The 20,368-nt window shown below is 42.6% G+C and overlaps 1 protein-coding gene across 1 annotated transcript in view; it reads right to left on the bottom strand.

Moving 5' to 3' along the window:
* Positions 1 to 20,368, bottom strand: part of SRCAP (Snf2 related CREBBP activator protein) — a gene marked incomplete at its 5' end in the record, with an annotated part of 948,600 nt that overhangs the window by 470,098 nt on the left and 458,134 nt on the right. The window contains one exon of the mRNA XM_030210811.1: positions 944 to 1,198. Within this exon, the coding sequence (XP_030066671.1) occupies positions 944 to 1,198 (255 nt within the window). The remainder of the gene's footprint in view (positions 1 to 943; positions 1,199 to 20,368) is intronic.

Below are 20,368 nucleotides of genomic sequence, written 5' to 3'. Positions count from 1 at the left end.
AAATGTCCGAGTATGTCTCAAGTCTTGAGACTAAATGATCTAAGCCAGAAAGATTGAGCAGATCCCTGATCTTGATTTTGTTAGATTATTGTAATGTTATCTACTTGGGTTCCCCAAAACAACTACTAAAGCAGTTACAGACCATCTAAAATACCGCACTCATATATTCCTTGAAAAAGTTTGATAGTGTGTCTCAATACTTTAGAAAGAGTCAATGGTTACCGGTTTATGCTAGAATCCAATTTAAAGTCTACTGTCTCATATATAAAGTAATTTATGGATTAGCCTCGTATTTATTTAGGTCATTTTGTTCTCTTTCATAATTCTAGGGCTACTACATCATCAGCCCTATTTACTTTCCCTTCTTAAAAATTATGAAAAGACAGACTATTAGTGTCTTTTCTTTCCAAGCAGCTCATCTTAGTAAAGATGTTCAGAATATTTTACTCACTACTTAAACTTATTTTCAGTTTTGGAAATATATACTAATTTATCCCAGAAATTTGTTCTGCAATCTAATAACTAGTATGGATTAGTTTATCTAAGACTCTATTTGAAATGAGAATGTAAATCTTGCCGATTATTGCTTGAAATTCCTGGAAACGTCCAGCTTCTTACATACTGGGATCCGCTTGGAATCAAGAGGAATTAGCGGAATACGTTACATTGTTAATGTTAGTATTTGCCAGGTGGATGAAGTACACTGAGAGGAGTAGGGGAGCACTCACATGCTTAACAGTTTTTCCAGACTTATCTCAGCTCCAGAACAGATCTGACCTGGCACCATCAACAATGACATCACCCACATGTGGCTGATATATTGCTTGTTCATGAAAACAAAGCTCTTCCCATCAATAAGTGGTCCCTCTTTTCCTAATCTGCCTATCCCCGACAGCTAAATGCCATGCATACAGACTACAACCGCAGTATGGTGGATACTCACAAGGTAGCCGGGCTTGTACGTCTGGGGACAGGATGACTCTCTGCTGCATGGTGCCTCCTGCTGAAGGAAAAGTGTACCCTGGAAGCACTGCTGTTGATTTTATTGACCCACCAACTGTGCTGGTAGATGTCGCTGCAGTACTTGGCCTGACTGTGGCCATCGTGCTGGGCTTCGCACCACTTGCTCCCAAAGGGCTAGAGATGGGAGGAGTAAGAGGCTGTGGCACTGCTGGTAATAGCTGAGAAGCAGGCAAAACTAAAAGATGAAAAAAGAGAAACAGGAAAGGGGTTAAGAGCCAGCATACAGCCAATGCAGTTCTCACTTGTCAGATGTGTTATGGAAGAAAATCCAATTTGTAAAAGATAAATACATTGAAGTCCTCCTATAAGGAAATGGAGAAAAGACTTCAGTGACCTATACAAGAATGAGGTACTCAGCCTCTACAGGAAAAATCACCATAATCGATCAGAAAAACTCCATTTCAATCAAAACTCTCCAAAATGGTGATGAATACTAGAAAATCTTTGAAAAATACTCAGCAGTTAAATATAACTCACTGAATTATGTAAAGTATCTCATAAGTCAAAAATATTATACACAGAATAAAGCATTTAGCTTAATAATGCAGAGAGTAAAATGTGCATAAGGAGTCTTTTACAGCTGCAGTAGCTAGAAGAGTCTTGTGAGTGAGCAACTTCTGAAAAGGACTCCTGTTGCCTGAGGCTGCATTAGGGAATGACATTTGCTGCTGAACTCCCCTGATGCAGCCTCAGCGAAACAGGGGTCCTCGTCAGGAGTTGCTCACAAGACTCTTCTAACTGTTGCAAATGTTAATGTCTCCTTATGCACATTACTATCCAGCATAATATGTCTTTAAGGGCTTGCAGCTATGCTCCCAACACGCATCTGCGCGTGCCTTCCCGCCCGCTGTGTGATGGTGGGACCATCAGTACAGTAATATAGCTATACAAACAACTCCAAGGGGAGCTGGGAGGGTATCTGAGAATTAATTGCCTGCTGCCCTCAGAGATACCTATACAGGTTAAGTATCTTTGCTTTCTCTTAGGACAAGCAGGCCAGTTCATTCTCACATGTAGGAATCCCTAGCTATCAGGCTCACCAAAAACAATAAGTAGAAAAATAGGAACTCACAACAGTGAGTTCAAAAAGTTAACTAACAAACTACATACAAACTGTGTGAGAGTGCAGCCTGTAACAATAAAATGGGCCTAGGAGGGTGCAGCTGGATTCTAGACCCCAAACAAGTTCTGTCTGTCCAAACCGACTGTCGCGTCAGATGTCTTGCTCAAGGCAATAGTGGGATGTGAATATGTAGAGTGAAGACCACGTTGCGGCCTTGCAAATCTCTTGCATACAGGCTGATCTCAAGTGGGCTACCGATGTCACCATGGCTATACCATTATGAGCCTTGACATGACCCTCAAGAGTCAGCCCAGGTTGGGCATGTGAAAAATGCAATCCGCCAGCCAATTGTGCATTTCCCGATGGCAACCCCCATCCCTGTCGGGATCAAGCGAGACAAAAAAAAAAAAAAGGGAGGACTGTCTGTAGAGCCGAGTCCGCACAAGGTAAAAGGCAAATGATCACTTGCAGTCCAAGGCGTGCAGTGTGCTTTCACCAGGATGAGAATAAGGTTTGGTAAAGAACACTGGAAGAATGATAGAATGATTCAGATGGAACTCCAACACCACCTTAGGCAGAAACAGGATGTGTGCGGAGAACTACTCTGTTATGATCAAATTTTGTGTATGGTGGATCTGTTACTAGGGCAAATGCTCACTGACCCTGCAAGCTGAAGTAACTGCCAGCAAAAACAAAACCTTTCAGTGGAAAGGAATCGAGTGGCTCAAAAGGCGCTTTCATCAGCTGGGAAGGATGACATTGAGGTCCCATGACACAGTCCTGACAGAGGACATTATCAAAAGCAAATCTCTCATGAAGCGAACAACTAGAGGCTGTCCAGAGATGAGCTTACCTTCCACAGTGTAGTGGTAAGCACTAATTGCACTGTGAACCCTTACAGAGTTGGTCTTATGACTAGACTAGGAGAGGTGTAAAAAGTACTCAAGCAGGGTCTGTGTACAGTAAGGGCAAGAAAGAGGATCTAGGGCCTTGCCCTAACATGCGATGGCAAACTTTCTCCATTTAAAGGAATAACACACCTCTTAGCAGAATCTTTCCTGAAAGTCAGAGAGACTCTGGAGACACCCTCTGAAAGATGCAAGGAAGCAAATTTTAAGCTCTAAACATCCAGGCTGTGAGGGTCAGAGACAGGAGATTGGAATGTAGAAGAGATCCCTTGTTCTACATTATGAGAGTCTAAAAAAACTCCAATCTCCAAGGTTCTGTAGATGTTAACTCCAGAATGAGCGGAAACTAGATCTGACTGGGCAGTAGGAGTAGCCTAGTGGTTAGTGCAGTGGACTTTGATCCTGGGGAACTGAGTTCAATTCCACTGCTGCTCCTTGTGACTCTGGGCAAGTCACTTAACCCTCCATTGCCCTTGGTACAAAGTAAGTACCTGAATATATGTAAACCACTTTGAATGTAGTTGCAAAAACCTCAAAAAGGCGGTATATCAAGTCCCATTTCCCTTTCCCAATATGGGGCTATCAGGATCATGGTTTCCCGGTCTTGCTTGAATTTCAGCAAAGTCTTCCCCATAAGAGGAATGGGAGGATGTGTATACAGAATACAGATTCCCAGTGAAGGAAGAAGGCATCCAACGCTAGTCTATTGTGTGCCCTGAGCCTGGAACAGTACTGAGGGACCTTGCGATTGTGAGAAGTGGCAAAGAGGTCCACCGAGTGGGTGCCCCACACTCTGAAAATGTCTCAGGCAATGCCCATGATGATTGACCACTTGTGAGGTTGCATGACTGTAATGGAAGTGAATTTTAAAGATTGTTTTTCAAGCCTGTCTTGAACGACTAGTGCACTCGGGGTCTGTATTGTTGATTAGAAGTAATTCTGTTTTAAAATGATTGTTTAAGTGTTACCTTAAAGGATTGCTTTTCAACCCTGCTTTTGTCCGATAATACACTCTGAAATCTTGTCTTTGACCGAAAGTAACTTCTTGTAAATATAAAAAACAAGTTGGAATACAGAAGTTAAGACACAGCTCTAATTGGGTATGCAAAGGGGAGGATGGCACTTATTTCCCAGGCCCAGCTTGGCCACCTGGACTTGGGAAAGCATGTGACCACGTTAAGCATTCTGTGATTTTCCATAGAAGCTTTCTGTAACTTTCCTTAGCTCTGGACATGGGCTCAGAGCTTAATAAAAAGGGAGGGCTTGTCACAGTAAGGTGGGGTTCATTTGTGAGTAACGTACAGACTTTGCAGAGGATTTTTTGTTCCTGGACTAAAAAGCTCCTAGCTCTTGCTGTGAATCGCCCCCCCCCCCCCCCTCAAGCTGATAAGAGCCTGGATGATGGAGACCAGTGATGATTGTATGTATATACTGCATTGCTTCTTTTCCTGGTCTAAGAGATGTAGAGGCCATCTAAAAGAATCCGTGGTAATTATTGAGCAGTCTGTGTTAGTGAGACAGGCTGTAAAATCCATAGCAGTACAATGACCAACAAACTGAAGAAGGAATTAATTAGAACTAAAAAAGAATCCAGGATTACTCAATTGCACAACTAAAAAAGAATCCAGGATTACTCAATTGCCAGCCAATTTACCACCACCACTGCCACAGAGAATGAAACAGAGAAATAGATGGGTCACAGTAGGCTCTGGTAGACTAAGATCTGTGACACAGAAGCATTCACCTTCCCAATCTTTGCCTCTTATCAAATTCTTTTGCTGAGCTGCATCATTAGGATGCTGAAAAAAGAAATACTGTGGTAAAACTAGAGGCAATGAAAGTAGCACAACCCAAGAAACATCCCCCAAATAATGACAGATTGGTGAAAGCAGAAAACTCTTACTATTAGGAGACTCCATTATCAGAGGAACACAGTTCAAGGGTTCCAACCTAGTGAAATGCCTTCCAGGATCTTCAGCTATCAGATGTACTATCAAATACTGAAAGTGATCAGAGAAAAGAGCAAGGCTTCAAATACTAATGTTGTAATTCACCTGTGGACAAATGACCTGGCCAACAACAACAAGTTTACAGCACACAGAGCGTTCCAGAAGCTTGAGGAGGGACTGTAATCTTTGGTTTGGATGTGGCTTTTTCTGAAGTTAATTCCCACGTGGGGGGAGAGGAAAGACTACACAAAACAGTGGATTTCAATAAGTGGCTTGAGTCTTGGTGTAAAGAAGAAGGTTTTAGATACATAGGAGCATGGGGTAATATGTGGAGGAATAACAGGCTGTACTGTAATGATGGGCTACATCTTTCTGTGATGGGAAAAAGGATCCTTGGGGAGAAATTCAGACAGTATGCTTCTATACATTTAAACTAGAAGGCGGGGGACACAAAAGGAAACAAGAGAATTCAGAAAGTCACCAGAATAAACATGATGGCAGAGGACACCGTCATCTAAATTGAGAAAAACCACCTAAATTCACTAATCACATGGAAAGCAATGAGCACAAATGTTAAAGACTTGGAAGCCCTGATGTTTGAAGAAAAGTTGGATATTGTTGCTATTACAGAGACGTGGTTCAATGATTCCCATGAATGGGATGCGAGTATACTGGGCTATAATCTTTTTAGGAAGGATAGAGAGGGCCAAAGAGGTGGAGGAATGGCGCTATATGTGAGAGACAATATCAGAGCAGCTGAAATGTGGGGAACCTGGGGAAAAGAAGCAGCTTTATGGATTGACCTGAAAAGAGAAGATGGAACCTGTATCCACACGGGGGTTATCTACAGACCTCTGGAACAAACAGAGAAGCTAGACAAGGATCTCATACAAGATAGTCAAAGATTGGTATGAAAGAGGGGGAGGTGCTACTGTTGGGAGATTTCAACTTGTCTGATGTGGATTGGAACATCCCGTCTGCGGAATCGGAAAGAAGTAGGGAGATTGTGGACGCCTGTCAAAGTGCCTTGCTCAGACAAATGGTGACGGAACTCACAAGGGAAGGGTAAATGCTGGATTTAATGCTCACGAATGGAGGAAGTGTTTCCAATATCCGAGTGGGTGCCTACCTATGTAATAGTGATAATCACACAATATGGTTTGATATAAGGGCAAAGGCGGAGAGCGGACATACAAAACTCAAAGTACTGGATTTCAGATGTACTGATTTTGATAAAATGGGGGAATACCTGAAGAAGGAGCTGTTGGCGTGGGAAGGCATAGGAGAAGTGGAAAATCAGGTGGTCAAGCTAAAGGCTGCTATAAATATGGCAACTGACCTTTACGCGAGGAAGTAAACAAAACAAGAGTAGCAGGAAGCCTATATGGTTCTCCAAACAAGTAGCTGAAAAATAAGAGCGAGAGAGGCTTTGTTCAAGAATACAAAAGAATGCAACGAGAGGATCAGGAAAGATTACTGGATTAAACTCAAGGAAGCGAAGAGAGAAATACAGATAGCAAAAGCACAAGTGGAAGAAAAAATAGCTAAAGATGTTAAGAGAGGTGACAAGACCTTTTTCAGATATATTGGAGAAAGGAGAAAGATACGAATGGAATTGCAAGATTAAAAGATAATGAGAATGGCTACGTGAAAGAGTGAGGATAAAGCGAATGTGCTAAACAATTACTTCTCTTCAGTGTTCATGGAGGAAAATCCTGAAGAACTGCAGATGGCTGCTGAGGGAATACATGGGAATGGAGTGGAAACTGCGCTGTTTACATAAGGAAGTTTATAAACAGCTGGAGAATTTGAAGGTGGACAAAGCTATGGGGCCGAATGGGATCCCAAGATACTGGAGGGAGCTCAGGTAGTCCTGACAGGACATCTTAAAGATTTATTTAATAGATCTTTAGAGACGAGAAGGGTCTGCGGATTGGAAAAGAGCGGATGTGGTCCCTCTTCACAACAGTGGACACAGTGAAGAAGTAGGAAACTTGGACTGGTAAGTCTCACTTCAGTGTAGGGAAAAATAATGGAGTCCTGCGAAAGAAAGGATAGTTAACTTCTAGAAACCAACGGATATAGGGACCCGAGGCAAACATGGCTTTACCAAAGGAAAATCCACACAAACAATCTTATTGATTTCATTGATTGGGTGACCAAGTACTAGACGAGGGCATGCGCTACATATAATCTACTTGAATTTCAGCAAAGCCTTTGATACGGTCCACCCACAGAAGACGTGTGAATAAACTGAAAGGGGCTGAACTTGGGACCGAAAGTGGTGAACTGGATAGATAACTGGTTTGACCACAGGTGGCAGAGGGTGATAGCAAATGGAATCCCTCAATAGGAAGGTGAGCAGTTGGATTCCTCAGGGGTCAGTGCTGGGGCTGATTCTGTTTAATATATTTGTGAAAGATATTGCTGAAGGGTTTGGAAGGAAAATGCTCCCCTTTTTCCGGATGCCATGAAGATAGCCAATAGAGTGTGATACCTGGAGGAAGCAGAAACAATGAGAGGGATCTCCAAAAGTTAGAAGAATGGTGAGGCTCTGGCAGTTAAGTAGTGAACTTTTTATTGTAAGCGGAGGTGTGCACTGAGGTGCAGGAAAGTCCCTTTTCAGTTATACTTATCTGGACATTTACGGGTAAGGAGGAGTATTGGTGCATGATGGCTGGTTGGGGCCGGATGCATGATAGAACTGCCAGTCAGTTCAGTACGGCAGGCCCAGTTACTGAGCACTATATGCATATTTAGAAAAAAACAAAATAAAAAAGAGATGGTTTCTTGATTGTATCATTATTAATATAGGAGAAATCAATAGGTATATATACCCCAGAGGTATTCGGGGTAGTGATTAATTGAGGGGAATCATGGTGACAGGGTGGACAGCAAACTGGGACTAGCCAATAGAACGAGTTCAAGAATTGATGATGGGTGAGAGACTATTTACACACAGATGTGAAGAATGTGGGAGTGGAATGGAAAGATATTTGAGGCAACATAAATTAGTCATACGCACCGAGTTCCATTGAAAACTTAGTTGAGTACTGCCTAAGCACAGAATACCCAGAGGCGTGAGAAGGAACAAAGAGCCTAGTTCCTACTACGAAATGTCACCAGGTGTGAATGAAGCATTTCACGTTGTTCCCTAGGTCGATCTCATGCTGCTACTATAGATAAATTGCAGAAACAGCTTAGTCACAAGACTTGACTTGAACCAATTACTTGACAGTCTTAAGATCCCTGTAGAGACGTCTGCATTTGATGCCAGTATCAGCAACATATGAAAATCTTGAGAAATACACACAAGATTAGGGCACAGAAAGTAGCAAAATTCAAAAGTGTAACCAGGCGCCTCTCTTGTGCAGCCAAGGATAGAACAATCTCCTCCAGCCACAGGCTCCCGGTACAATGAAGAAATAGATGTCCACCAGTAACTTCAATCTTAAGGACTTTATTCTATGCAGGTTTCTAGTACACAGTTCCAACAGCAGCATAGCACATACCAGGATTCAATACAGGCTTACAAGGCTCCAGTCTGGGCCTTTATCCAGGGCACAGTAAACAGTATTCAATTCCCAAGACAAACAGTTCTTTCAGTTCATCATCACAGTTCAGTCACCAAGCAGCAGTTTCTACTTCTATCCTCTTTACCTTCAGGAGAGTTCAATATTTTAGGGACTATCCTCCTACCCAAGGGTTTTCCCCTGCATCAGCTTCACAGTGATTCATACTTTTGGGACTTCCCTCACCCAAGGAATCTCAGCCTGCTTCGTACTTTAGGGACCTCCCTGCCCAGGATCTCAGCATGTAACTGCTTCTCTCCTTCTGCTTCTCTCTCCTGAACTGAATTCTCTCCTGAGACTCCTCGCACCTGCCAAATCATACCTGGCTTCAGCTACCACCACCAATCATTCTCCTTCCCTTAGCTTCTTCACACCCAAACCAGCTGAGGTAAGCATTAGACTAATGAGACCAATGATGAGCTCCTGCACACAGGGTTCCTAACTCTCTTTCCGCCTAGTGGCAGCCACCTACACAACCTGCCAGCTTACACCCCTGTCTTCCCGTGATTGCAGCTAGGAGTCCAGTCCGGGTTCTTCATCTCCCCCTCTGGCTCCTTGCCTGCAATGCCTTCTGGGACTTGTATTTCAGACTGAAACTGCCTTAACCCAACTATCCTGGAGGTGACTTTATCACAAAAGGGACGAGAAGGATTACACTTGTGGATTTGTGTATCCATAGATGGACACTACTAGACGTTCAAGACGCTATAAGCGAATGAAATGGGTTGGTTTCACTAATACTTCTCTTGGTTTTGCTGGGATGGGTGTGAGATACTTAAATGTTTCAGCCGCCTATATTCCCTCTCTAATCTTAGAATACTCGCTGTTTGTTTCTTCCTCTGGGGATGAAACATCGTTGGCACGCTCCACTACTGGTGCACGTGGAATTCAACAACGTGATGAGGATACTGCTCCACCCTCCCTGCCTTCATCAGGGTCTTTTTTACTAACAGCAGACACTCCAATACTGGGGGAACCGTCTCAACCAAATGACAAACCGGGCAGGAGTCACCGGAAACAGCGAGCTCAGCAAGATTACATAAGTACATAAGTAATGCCACACTGGGAAAAGACCAAGGATCCATTGAGCCCAGCATCCTGTCCACGACAGTAGCCAATCCAGGTCAAGGGCACCTGGCAAGCTTCCCAAACGTACAAACATTCTATACATGTTATTCCTGGAATTATGGATTTTTCCCAAATCCATTTAGTAGTGGTTTATGGACTTGTCCTTTAGGAAACCGTCTAACCCCTTTTTAAACTCTACCAAGCTAACCGCCTTCACCACGTTCTCCGGCAACAAATTCCAGAGTTTAATTATGCGTTGGGTGAAGAAAGATTTTCTCCGATTTGTTTTAAATTTACTACACTGTAGTTTCATCACATGCCCCCTAGTCCTAGTATTTTTGGAAAGCTTGAACAGACGCTTCACATCCACCTGTTCCACTCCACTCATTATTTTATATATCATGTCTCTCCTCAGCCGTCTCTTCTCCAAGCTGAAAAGCCCTAGCCTCCTTCATAGGGAAATCGTCCCATCCCCGCTTCATTTTAGTCGCCCTTCGCTACACCTTTTCCAATTCTACTATATCTTTCTTGAGACGCGGCGACCAGAATTGAACACAATACTCAAGGTGCAGTCGCACCATGGAGCGATACAACAGCATTATAACATCCTCACACCTGTTTTCCATACCTTTCCTAATAATACCCAACATTCTATTCGCTTTCCTAGCTGCAGCAGCACACTAAGCAGAAGGTTTCAATGTATTATCGACGGCAACACCCAGATCCCTTTTTTGGTCCGTAACTCCTAACGTGGAACCTTGCATGACGTAGCTTTAATTCGGGTTCTTTTTTCCCACATGCATCACCTTGCACTTGCTCACATTAAGCGTCATCTGCCTTTTATCCGCCCAGTCTCCCAGTCTCGTAAGGTCCTTCTGTAATTTTTCACAATCCTGTCGCGAATTAAAGACTTTGAATAATTTTGTGTCATCAGCAAATTTAATTACCTCGCTAGTTACTCCCATCTCTAAATCATTTATAAATGTATTAAAAAGCAGCAGTCCTAGCACAGACCCCTGAGGAACCCCACTAACTACCCTTCTCCATTGTGAATAGATTGATCTATAAGTTATCATCCAAGATCCTTACACCCCCTCAGATGGAGATCCTTCAGCTTGGGTTATCTTTTGTTCCATTTGTTAGATATGACTAGTTTTCTAATCGAAAATTTTTATATAGATTTTTTTAGGAAACGCAAATTAAGACCACACTATGGTGAAGATAATAAGGACTTGCACACTATAGATATGACCCGTTCATTTTCCAGTAAATATCATTTTCCATCTACTTGGATGCTGCCAGGTCCCCCTGATGCTGTGGTTGAAACTTTTCAGAACTTAGTCCTGCAAGACGTTAAAATTATGGAACAGCATTTGGAGTATTCCTTTAGTAATTTGACAAAAGCACAGAAACAAGCACTTAAGGAATTACAACAGGATAACTATTATTATACATAAGGGTGGAGCAACTGTAATCCAGGGTATGACGGAATATAGGAAGGAAGCTTTCAGGCAATTGGGTGATACTAACTTTTATACAATCCTTGACCATGATCCTACGATCCAGTATAAAAAGGAAATAAAACACATTCTTGCAATTAGCCAATACTGCGGAGACGATTTCTACTGGGGAATACCAATATCTATATATGGCACACCCTAAAATACCTCAGATATGATTTACCCCTAAAATTCACAAGTCACTGTCTAACCCTCCTGGGAGACCAATAGTGGCCAGTATGGGTGTTTTAAATGAACCATTATCCCAGTATTTGGATTTCCATCTACAACCCTCAGTACTGACTATCCCATCTTACATTAGGGATTCGACGCATTTGATTACATTTTTGCAGGATTTATCAAGGATCGATACCCCTATTGTCTTGGTCACTATGGATGTACGGTCCTTGTATACGATGATACCACAACACCAAGCGTTACAGTTGACACACAGCTCCAGTCAACGGACATTTCTAGCAAGACAGTTACTTTGCTAAATCAAATGGCACAGGTGATCCTTATGAATTATTTTCAATTTGAAGAACAGTTTTTCCTTCAAACATGTGGGGTGGCGATGGGAGCTACGGTAGCTCCCAATGTGGCGTGCCTATATGTGGCTCAATTTGAATGCCAATTTGTGTATCCATCTAGATTCAATACCCACATATTTCTTTGGAAAAGGTTTATAGATGATGTGCTCCTCATCTGGATGGGTGATATTTCAGTTTTGCAACAGTTTTTTCAACATCTTAGCTCTTGTGACCTGAACATCTCCTTTGACACCCACATTGGATATAGCCAGGTTAATTTTCTGGATATCCAGATCACATTATATCAGGGGATATTTGTTGACCCAAATCTATCGTAAACCGACGGACAATAACACTGTCTTACATTACAACAGTTTTCATGCCAGATCACAAAAGGATGGCATTCCAATGGGCCAGTTTCTCAGGCTTAAGAGATTGTGTCATTACACTGAAAGTTTTGACAAACATGCCATTGACCTACATCATAGATTTAGACAGAGAGGCTACCCCAAGAAAACAATCAAAAAAGCTCAGAAAAGAGCTAGGAATGCTCAGCGATAGTGGCTTTTAAAACCACCTGAAACAGCTAACGGGCGGCAGGATCAACTGGTCTGTGTTCTGCCGTTGTCATCTCAAGCCAAGCAAATTAAAAGCATTATTTGCAAACACTGGCTGCTGCTACAATTACATCAAATGCCACCCGACTTGTGTTTTGCCTATACCAGGGCACGGAACTTAGGGGAGTTACTCAACAATAATACCAACCATGTGCCCCTTGACAACACAGTAGGCCATGACAGGTGCTATAGATGTGTGTACTGTCAGTATGCATGGACTATTTCTAAAATTAAACATCCTGTCACAGGACGCGACTTTATACTGCGGGGTAGCACCAATTGTGAGTCTTCTCAAGTAGTATATGGGATCTGCTGTCCATGGGCCAAGTGGTACATTGGTCAGACTAAGCATAAGATTAAAATTCAGATCGCTGACCACTTGAGCAACTTACGTCTCCAGAAAAGGAAAGCCCCCCCCCCCCCCCCCCCCCCCCCCCCCCCGGTTGCCCGTTGGATGCAAATGCACCACGAAGAAAAGGATCTCTAGTTTGTGGTTTTACTCCAGGTGACTTTAAAAACGGGAGGCGATGTGGTATCGGCTTTGATACACAAGGAACAATAATTAATTTATTACTGGCACACAGTTATCCCGGATGACCTCAATAAGGAGATTGATTGGTGGTCTTTGACACACCCCTTCTAGGGTTTAAAAGGAAGGGGTGAACAATGTTTACAAGGGAATTAGATAATCTACATTTATATTGGTTCTGTGATTTACAGTATTGTCTTTATTTTTAGATTAGCGTTCCCCTGAAGACGCATTTTTGCAAAACATGCCAGCATGTAGGGAACAGCATTTCTGGCAGTTTTTCACTGCACTATATATTACGGAGCACACGGGGTAGCCTCCAAACAAGAAGCCAACCGCCATCTCAATACAAGATAAGTAGTGAGCTTTTTATTGTAATCTGAGGTGTGCAATGAGGTGTAGGAAAGTCCTTTTTCAAGATATACTTATCTGGACATTTACGGGCAGGTAGGGAGGAGGTATTGATGCGATGAAGGTTGGTTGAGCATGACGCATGATAGAACTGCCAGTCAGTTCGGTACGGCAGGCCCAGTTACTGAGCACTATATGCATATTTAGAAAAAAACAAAATAAAAAATATATATGGTTTCTGAATTGTATCATTAGTTAAAATTTAATGATAAAATGCAGAATGATGCACTTGGGGTGCAGAAACCCGAAAGAGAGATACTTACTTAATAAGAGGGGAGAGATTAGCAAGCGCAACTCAGGAGAGAGACCTTGGGGTGTTGGTGTCCGAGGATCTAAAGGTGAAGAAACAATGTGACAGCCGTGGCCAGAAGGATGCTAGGCTGCACAGAGAGGGGTATAACCAGCAGAAGAAAGGAGGTGTTGATGCCCCTCTACAAGTCGTTGGTGAGGCCCCACTTGGAGTATTGTGTTCAGTCTTGGAGGCCGTATCTTGCTAAAGATGTAAAAAGACTGGAAGCGGTGCAAAAAGCTACAAAAATGGTATGGGATTTGTGTTGCAAACCGTACAAGGAGAGACTTGCCAACTTGAACATGTATACCTTGGAGGAAAGGAGAAACAGGGGTGACATGATACAGACGTTCAATATTTGAAAACTATTAATCCACAAACGAGCCTTTTCCGGAGACGGGAAGGTGATAGAACTAGAGGATATGAATTAAGGTTGAAGGGGGCAGACTCAGGAGTAATGTCAGGAAGTATTTTTTCATGGAAAGGGTGGTAGATACTTGGAATGCCTTCCCGCAGGAGCTGATGGAGATGAAAACTGTAATAGAATTCAAACATGCGTGGGATAAATACAAAGGAATCCTGTTTAGAAGGAATGGATCTAAGGAACCTTAGCGGAGATTGGGTGGCAACACTGGTAATTGGGAAGCAAAACCGGTGCTGAGCAGACTTCTCTAAGCCATGATCATAACTAAATAGATATGGGAAGTTCAAGAACAGTGCTGGGCAGACTTTTACGGTCTGTGCCCTGAGAAAGGTAAGGAAAAAAAATCTAACTCAGGTATACATATAATGTATGAAAGCCTGCATCATGGGTCAAGTAAATCTACATAGAAATGAAAATGAAAATTAAATATAAAAACATGACAGATAAAAATATCTCTACTATAATAAAAAAGCACCTTCAACGTTCTGAACCTGACTCCGTGGCTTCACTGAAGTGAAGGGTTCGTAAGGTTCGTCAGATTCGTGAGTCTGTAACCATCTCTCTTGGCCCCGCCCTCGCACCTCTGATAGGTCCACCGCCCTCAACGTCATCACGTTTTGACGTCTGCAGTCCAAACATTTTTTAAACCCCGTTAAGCTAACTGTCATTACCACATTCTATGGCAACTTTGTAGCTTCATTGCATGCCCCCTAGTCCTAGTATTTTTGGAAAGAGTAAACAGACACTTCACATCTACCCGTTCCACTCCAAGAATGCCAGTCAAACTTTATGGATTTTATAGCGAATACATGTGTATCCAACTCCAACTTACTCATAATAGTTCTGCCGTCATCTACTATGTTACTATGTAGGTGACATAAACCTACACCTGGAAGACCTTAATGCAAACAACACACGTGATTGCAAAGACTTCCTGCAACTATGGGACCTTAACTTGCCTAACATGCAAGCTACACATGTCAAAGGACACACAATTGACCTCATTACATACAAACTATCCTCAGACTCAAACCTTATACTAACAAATACAAAATGGATGGCCATACCATGGTCAGACCACCATAAATTAAACGTAGCCCTACAATGGCAGAAAAAAAGACATGCACCCCAAGCAAAAATGCACAACTTACACCACTAGAGGACAGATTGATCCTGACACATTCTGGCAACAGATCTACAAAAATGAATGGTTAGCAAAGACAGACTCCAAACACTATCTCCAAAACTGGGACGACAGATGCAGGAACATACTAGACGAAATTGCACCGCTACAAACAAGAACCACACGAAGACACAGCTCCATACCTTGGTTCAACGAAGAACTGAAAAAATTAAAAACACAAGTCAGGAGGCTTGAACGCGCATGGCAAAAAATGAAAAATGAACATGGAAACAAATGCAAAGAAAATACAAATATACACTAAGACAAACCAAAAGAGCACACTACAAAACCAAAATAGGACCAGACTACAAAGACGCACATAAACTCTACCAACTCGTGAATAAACTAATAGACACCACACCAGTTACCACAGCCAGCACAGACACCCCATCAGCAGACCAACTTGCCACATACGTCAATGAGAAAATTATAAAACTTCGATCCACATTACCACTCAATACCACTAGTCACGAAAAATGTATGGATTGCCTGGACCCTACTCCCGGTGAATACCCAGCAGATCGAACCTGGATTGACTTTGATCTGCTAACCAAAGAAACCATTACTCAAGCACTCAACAAATTCTACAAAACCCACTCCAAACTGGATATTTGCCCCAGTAGCCTAATAAAGTTCGCCCCCAAACGCTTCATAACAGACCTTATGTCACACCTGAACTACATGCTACAACACGGACTTTTCCCCAAAGACAAAGGAAATATATTACTCCCTCCTATCCCATGACTCTCCAATTTCTTCTGGAGTACTTTGTCAAATGCTTTTTGAAAATCTAGATACACAATATCAACCGGCTCGCCTTTATCCACATGTCTGTTCACCCCTTCAAAGAAATGTAATGGATTGGTGAGGCAAGATTTCCCTTCACTAGATCCATGTTGGCTTTGTCTCATTAATCCATGCTTTTGAATATGCTCTGTAATTTTGTTCTTTATAATAGTCTCTACCATTTTGCCCAGCACTCACGTCATACTCACCGGTCTATAATTTTCCTGATCTCCACTGGAACCTTTTTTAAAAATCGGTGTTACCTTGGCTACCCTCCAATCTTCCAGTTTCCATGCTCGATTTTAAAGATGAATTATTTCCGCAAGTTCATTTTTCAAATCTATCAGTACTCTGGGATGAATACCATCCGGTCCAGGAGATTTGTTACTCTACAATTTGTCAAATTGCCCCAATACATCCTGCAGGTTTATAGAGATTTTATTCATTTTCTACAAATCGTCAGCTTTGAATACTATTTCTGGCACCAGTATCTCTCCCAAATCTTCCTCGGTGAAGACTGAAGCAAAGAATTCATTTAATCTGTCTGCTATGGCTTTGTCTTCCCTGATTGCCCCTTTTACTCCTTGGACATCTAGCAGTCCAACTGATTCTTTTGCCAGCTTCTTCCTTTTAATATACCTAGAAAACACTTTTACTATGTGCTTTTGCCTCCAACGCAATCTTTTTTCAAAGTCCCTATTTGCCTTCCTTATCAGCGCCTTGCATTTGACTTGACATTCCTTATGCTGTTTCTTATTATTTTCAGTCGGTTCTTTCTTCCATTTTCTTAAGAATTTTCTTTAACTCTAATTGCTTCCATCACCTCATTGTTTAACCATGCCAGCTGTCATTTGGTCTTCCGTCCTCCTTTTTTTAATACTTGCAATATATTTGGCATGGGCTTCCAGGATGGTATTTTTGAACAGCATCCACGCTTGATGTAAATTTCTGACCCTCGAAGCCGCTCCTCTCAGGTTTTTTTTCACCTTTCTTCTTATTTTATCATAGTCTCCTTTCTGAAAGTTAAACGCTAACGTATTGGCTTTCCGGCGTATGCTTACTCCAAAGCTAATATCAAATCTGATCATATTATGATCACTGTTATCAAGCGGCCCCAGCACCATTACCTCCCGCACCAGGTCATGCGCTCCACTAAGGACTAGGTCTAGAATTCTTCTATTATCGGCTCCTGTACCAGCTGCACCATAAAGCAGTCCTTGATTTCATCAAGGAATTTTACCTCCCTAGCATGTCCTGATGTTACATTTAGCCAGTCAATATCAGGGTAATTTAAATCACCCATTATTATTGTGTTACCCAGTTTGTTAGCCTCCCTAATTTCCTTTAACATTTCTGCATCCGTCTGTTCATCCTGACCAGGTGGACGGAAGTACACTCCTATCACTATCCTTTTCCCCTTTATACATGGAATTTCAATCCATAGGGATTCCAAGATGTGTTTTGTTTCATGCAGAATTTTCGATCTATTTGATTCAAGGCCCCCCCTTAACATACAATGCTACCCCTTCACCAATTTGATCCACCCTATCACTATGATATAATTTGTACACCGGTATGACAGTGTCCCACTGGTTGTCCTCCTTCAACCAGGTCTCAGAAATGCCTATTATATCTAATTTTTCATTTAGTGCAATACATTCTAACTCTCCCATCTTATTTCTTAGGCTTCTAGCATTCGCATATAGACATTTCAAACTATGTTTGTTGTTCCTATTTACATCATGCTCAGTACTTGACAGTATTATTTTGCAATCTTTTGTCTGATTATTTATTAGGACACCTGACCTACTATGGTCTCTTTTGCAACCTCACTTTCGGGATACCCTATCTTCCCTGATTTGGTGATATGTTTGAAAGATACTTTATTCTGAACTATGCACTTTTGAGCGACTGTTGGCCTTACCCCAGTTTCTAGTTTAAAAGCTGCTTTATCTCAACTGTAAATGCCGATGCCAGCAGCCTGGTCCCACCCTAGCTACAGTGGAGCCCATCCTTTCGGAATAGGATCCCCCTGCCCTTCTCCCTGCACCATCGTCTCATCCATGCATTGAGACTCCGGAGCTCTGCCTGTCTCTTGGGCCCTGCGTGTGGAACAGGTAGAACTTTAGAAAATGCTACCCTGGAGTTCCTGGATTTGAGCTTTCTACCTAAGAGCCTAAATTTGGCTTCCAGAACCTCTCTCCCACATTTTCTTATGTCATTGGTACCCACATGTACCAAGACAGCCAGCTCCTCCCCAGCACTAACATCCTATAACCGTGACTCGTGAGGTCCGCCACTTTCGCACCAGGCAGGCAAGTCACCAGGCGATCCTCCAGATTCCACCACCAGAGAATTTGGCGGCAACTGCAGCTTATCAAATCCAGGTGAACTCTGGATCTGATACATGGTGTCTATTTTCTTGGTGAGGACTGGGACAGACAGAGGGGACTCCCAGTTCTTCATCCTAACATCATGCAGGATATTGTGAAGCCTGACAGTCAGAGCCTCTCTAAGTGGAGAGTCATAGTCCAGAACCTTGAACACCTCAGTCCTGGGCTTCTCCTCAGTCTCCAAATGAATTGGGATGGCAGACGCCTCCTCCTTCACAAAAGCAGGAAAGGAGAGACTCTTTGATAGAGAATTCTGCCTCTCCTCTGGTGGTGAGGGGTCTGATGGGATATCAAAGGACTCCTCCTCCGAGAAGTACCTTGGGTCTTCATCAGACATCCATGAGCATTTTGTATCAGTGTCAGCAAAAAAAACTCCTCATGGGAGGGCTGAGATTAAGCCTGCCTCAGATAGGAGAAACTAGGTCCCTGCCTGGAATGGCGCTGAGATGTAAGCTGCAACCTCAACTCCGGTAAAACTTCCTCCATTGACACTGAGGGGGGTACCCACATGGGTGGCTGTCAACGCCAATACCACAGGTAGTGACATTGAAGACCCCATTGCAGGTTAAGGGCCCTGAAAGGCAGCTGGTAGAGGCATGGCTGATGCTAGCACCCCTGATGCCAATACACTCTGCTAGAGAAGCTTCACCAACTGCTCCTGGAGAGTGACCTGGCTCCGCTCATCGAGGGTCGACAATGGGAGAGGCTGGGGTATCAGGTCAGAAACAGCCTGTTGAACCGCCGGTATTTATTTATTTGTGACATTTATATCCCACATGATCCCAAACAAGTTTGAGTTCAATGTGGCTTACAATAAACAGTATTGGATACATAAAGAATAATGCATAAGAAAGTAATTTGTTGTAAGAATCCAATTTTACAATACAGTATCATAAACATACTGGGATAGCTATGGATGTTTAACATTTAGAAAATTTATCAACTCAGATCCTTGCTGCATGGAGACCTCCACGCCAGCACCTACTCGATGGAGGGGAAGCACTCCTCCCAGCGGAGACACTTCTTGGATACCAGATCTCTTGGTGCCCCCAGCACCATGCATCAAGAGGGATCGATGCTTGTACTTCTTAGGCTTTACCCAACGATGAGCATCAATACCGCTTGGTGGAAGGAGGCCAACCAGTGGGACACTGTCATACTGGGGTACAAATTATATCGTAGTGATAGGGTGGATCGAATTGGTGGAGGGGTAGCATTGTATATTAACGAGAGCCTTGAATCAAATAGATTGAAAATTCTGCAGGAAACAAAACACATCTTGGAATCACTGTGGATTGAAATTCCATGTGTAAAGAGGAAAAGGATAATGATAGGAGTGTAATACCGTCCGCCTGACCAGGATGAACAGACGGATGCAGAAATGTTAAAGGAAATTAGGGACGCAAACAAACTGGGCAACACAAAAATAATGGGTGATTTAAATTACCCTGATATTGACTGGTAAATGTAACATCAGGACATGCAGGGAGGTAAAATTTCCTTGATGAAGTCAGGACAGCTTTATTGAGAGCAGCTGGTACATGAACCGACGAGAGAAGGAAAAATTCTAGACCTAGTCCTTAATGGAGCGCACGATCTGGTGTGTAGGTAATGGTAAACTAGGGGCTTGATACAGTGATCATAATATGATCGGATTTGATATTAGCTTTGAAGTAAATATACATAGGAAATCAAATACGTTAACGTTTAACTTTAAAAAAAGGAGACAATGATAAAATGAGAAGAACGGTGAAACGAAAACTTAGAGGAGCGACTGCGAGGGTCAAAAATTTACATCAGGCCTGTGGATGCTGTTCAAAAAACACCATCCTGGAAGCCCAGGCCAAATATATTCCGTGTGTTAAAAAGGAGGACGGAGAGACCAAACGACAGCTGGCATGGTTAAAAAGTGAGGTGGAAGGAAGCTATTAGAGCTAAAAGAAAATCCTTCAGAAAACGGAAGAAGGAACAGACTGAAAATAATAGTAGGTGGAGACCTGCTGGATGTACACACCCATTTCCAGTGTCTGACATAGGTCTAGCATCCATGGGGTCTGATTACCTGATGCCAGTGCAAGAATCACATCGATGCCGATGATTTGGAATGGGTTCCAAAAATGCTAA

This window comes from Microcaecilia unicolor, chromosome 7 (genome assembly GCF_901765095.1).
Source record: "Microcaecilia unicolor chromosome 7, aMicUni1.1, whole genome shotgun sequence".
In the NCBI taxonomy this organism is placed as follows: domain Eukaryota; kingdom Metazoa; phylum Chordata; class Amphibia; order Gymnophiona; family Siphonopidae; genus Microcaecilia; species Microcaecilia unicolor.
The sequence above is the reverse complement of the archived record's forward strand: the minus strand, read 5'-3'. Positions and strand labels throughout refer to the sequence as shown.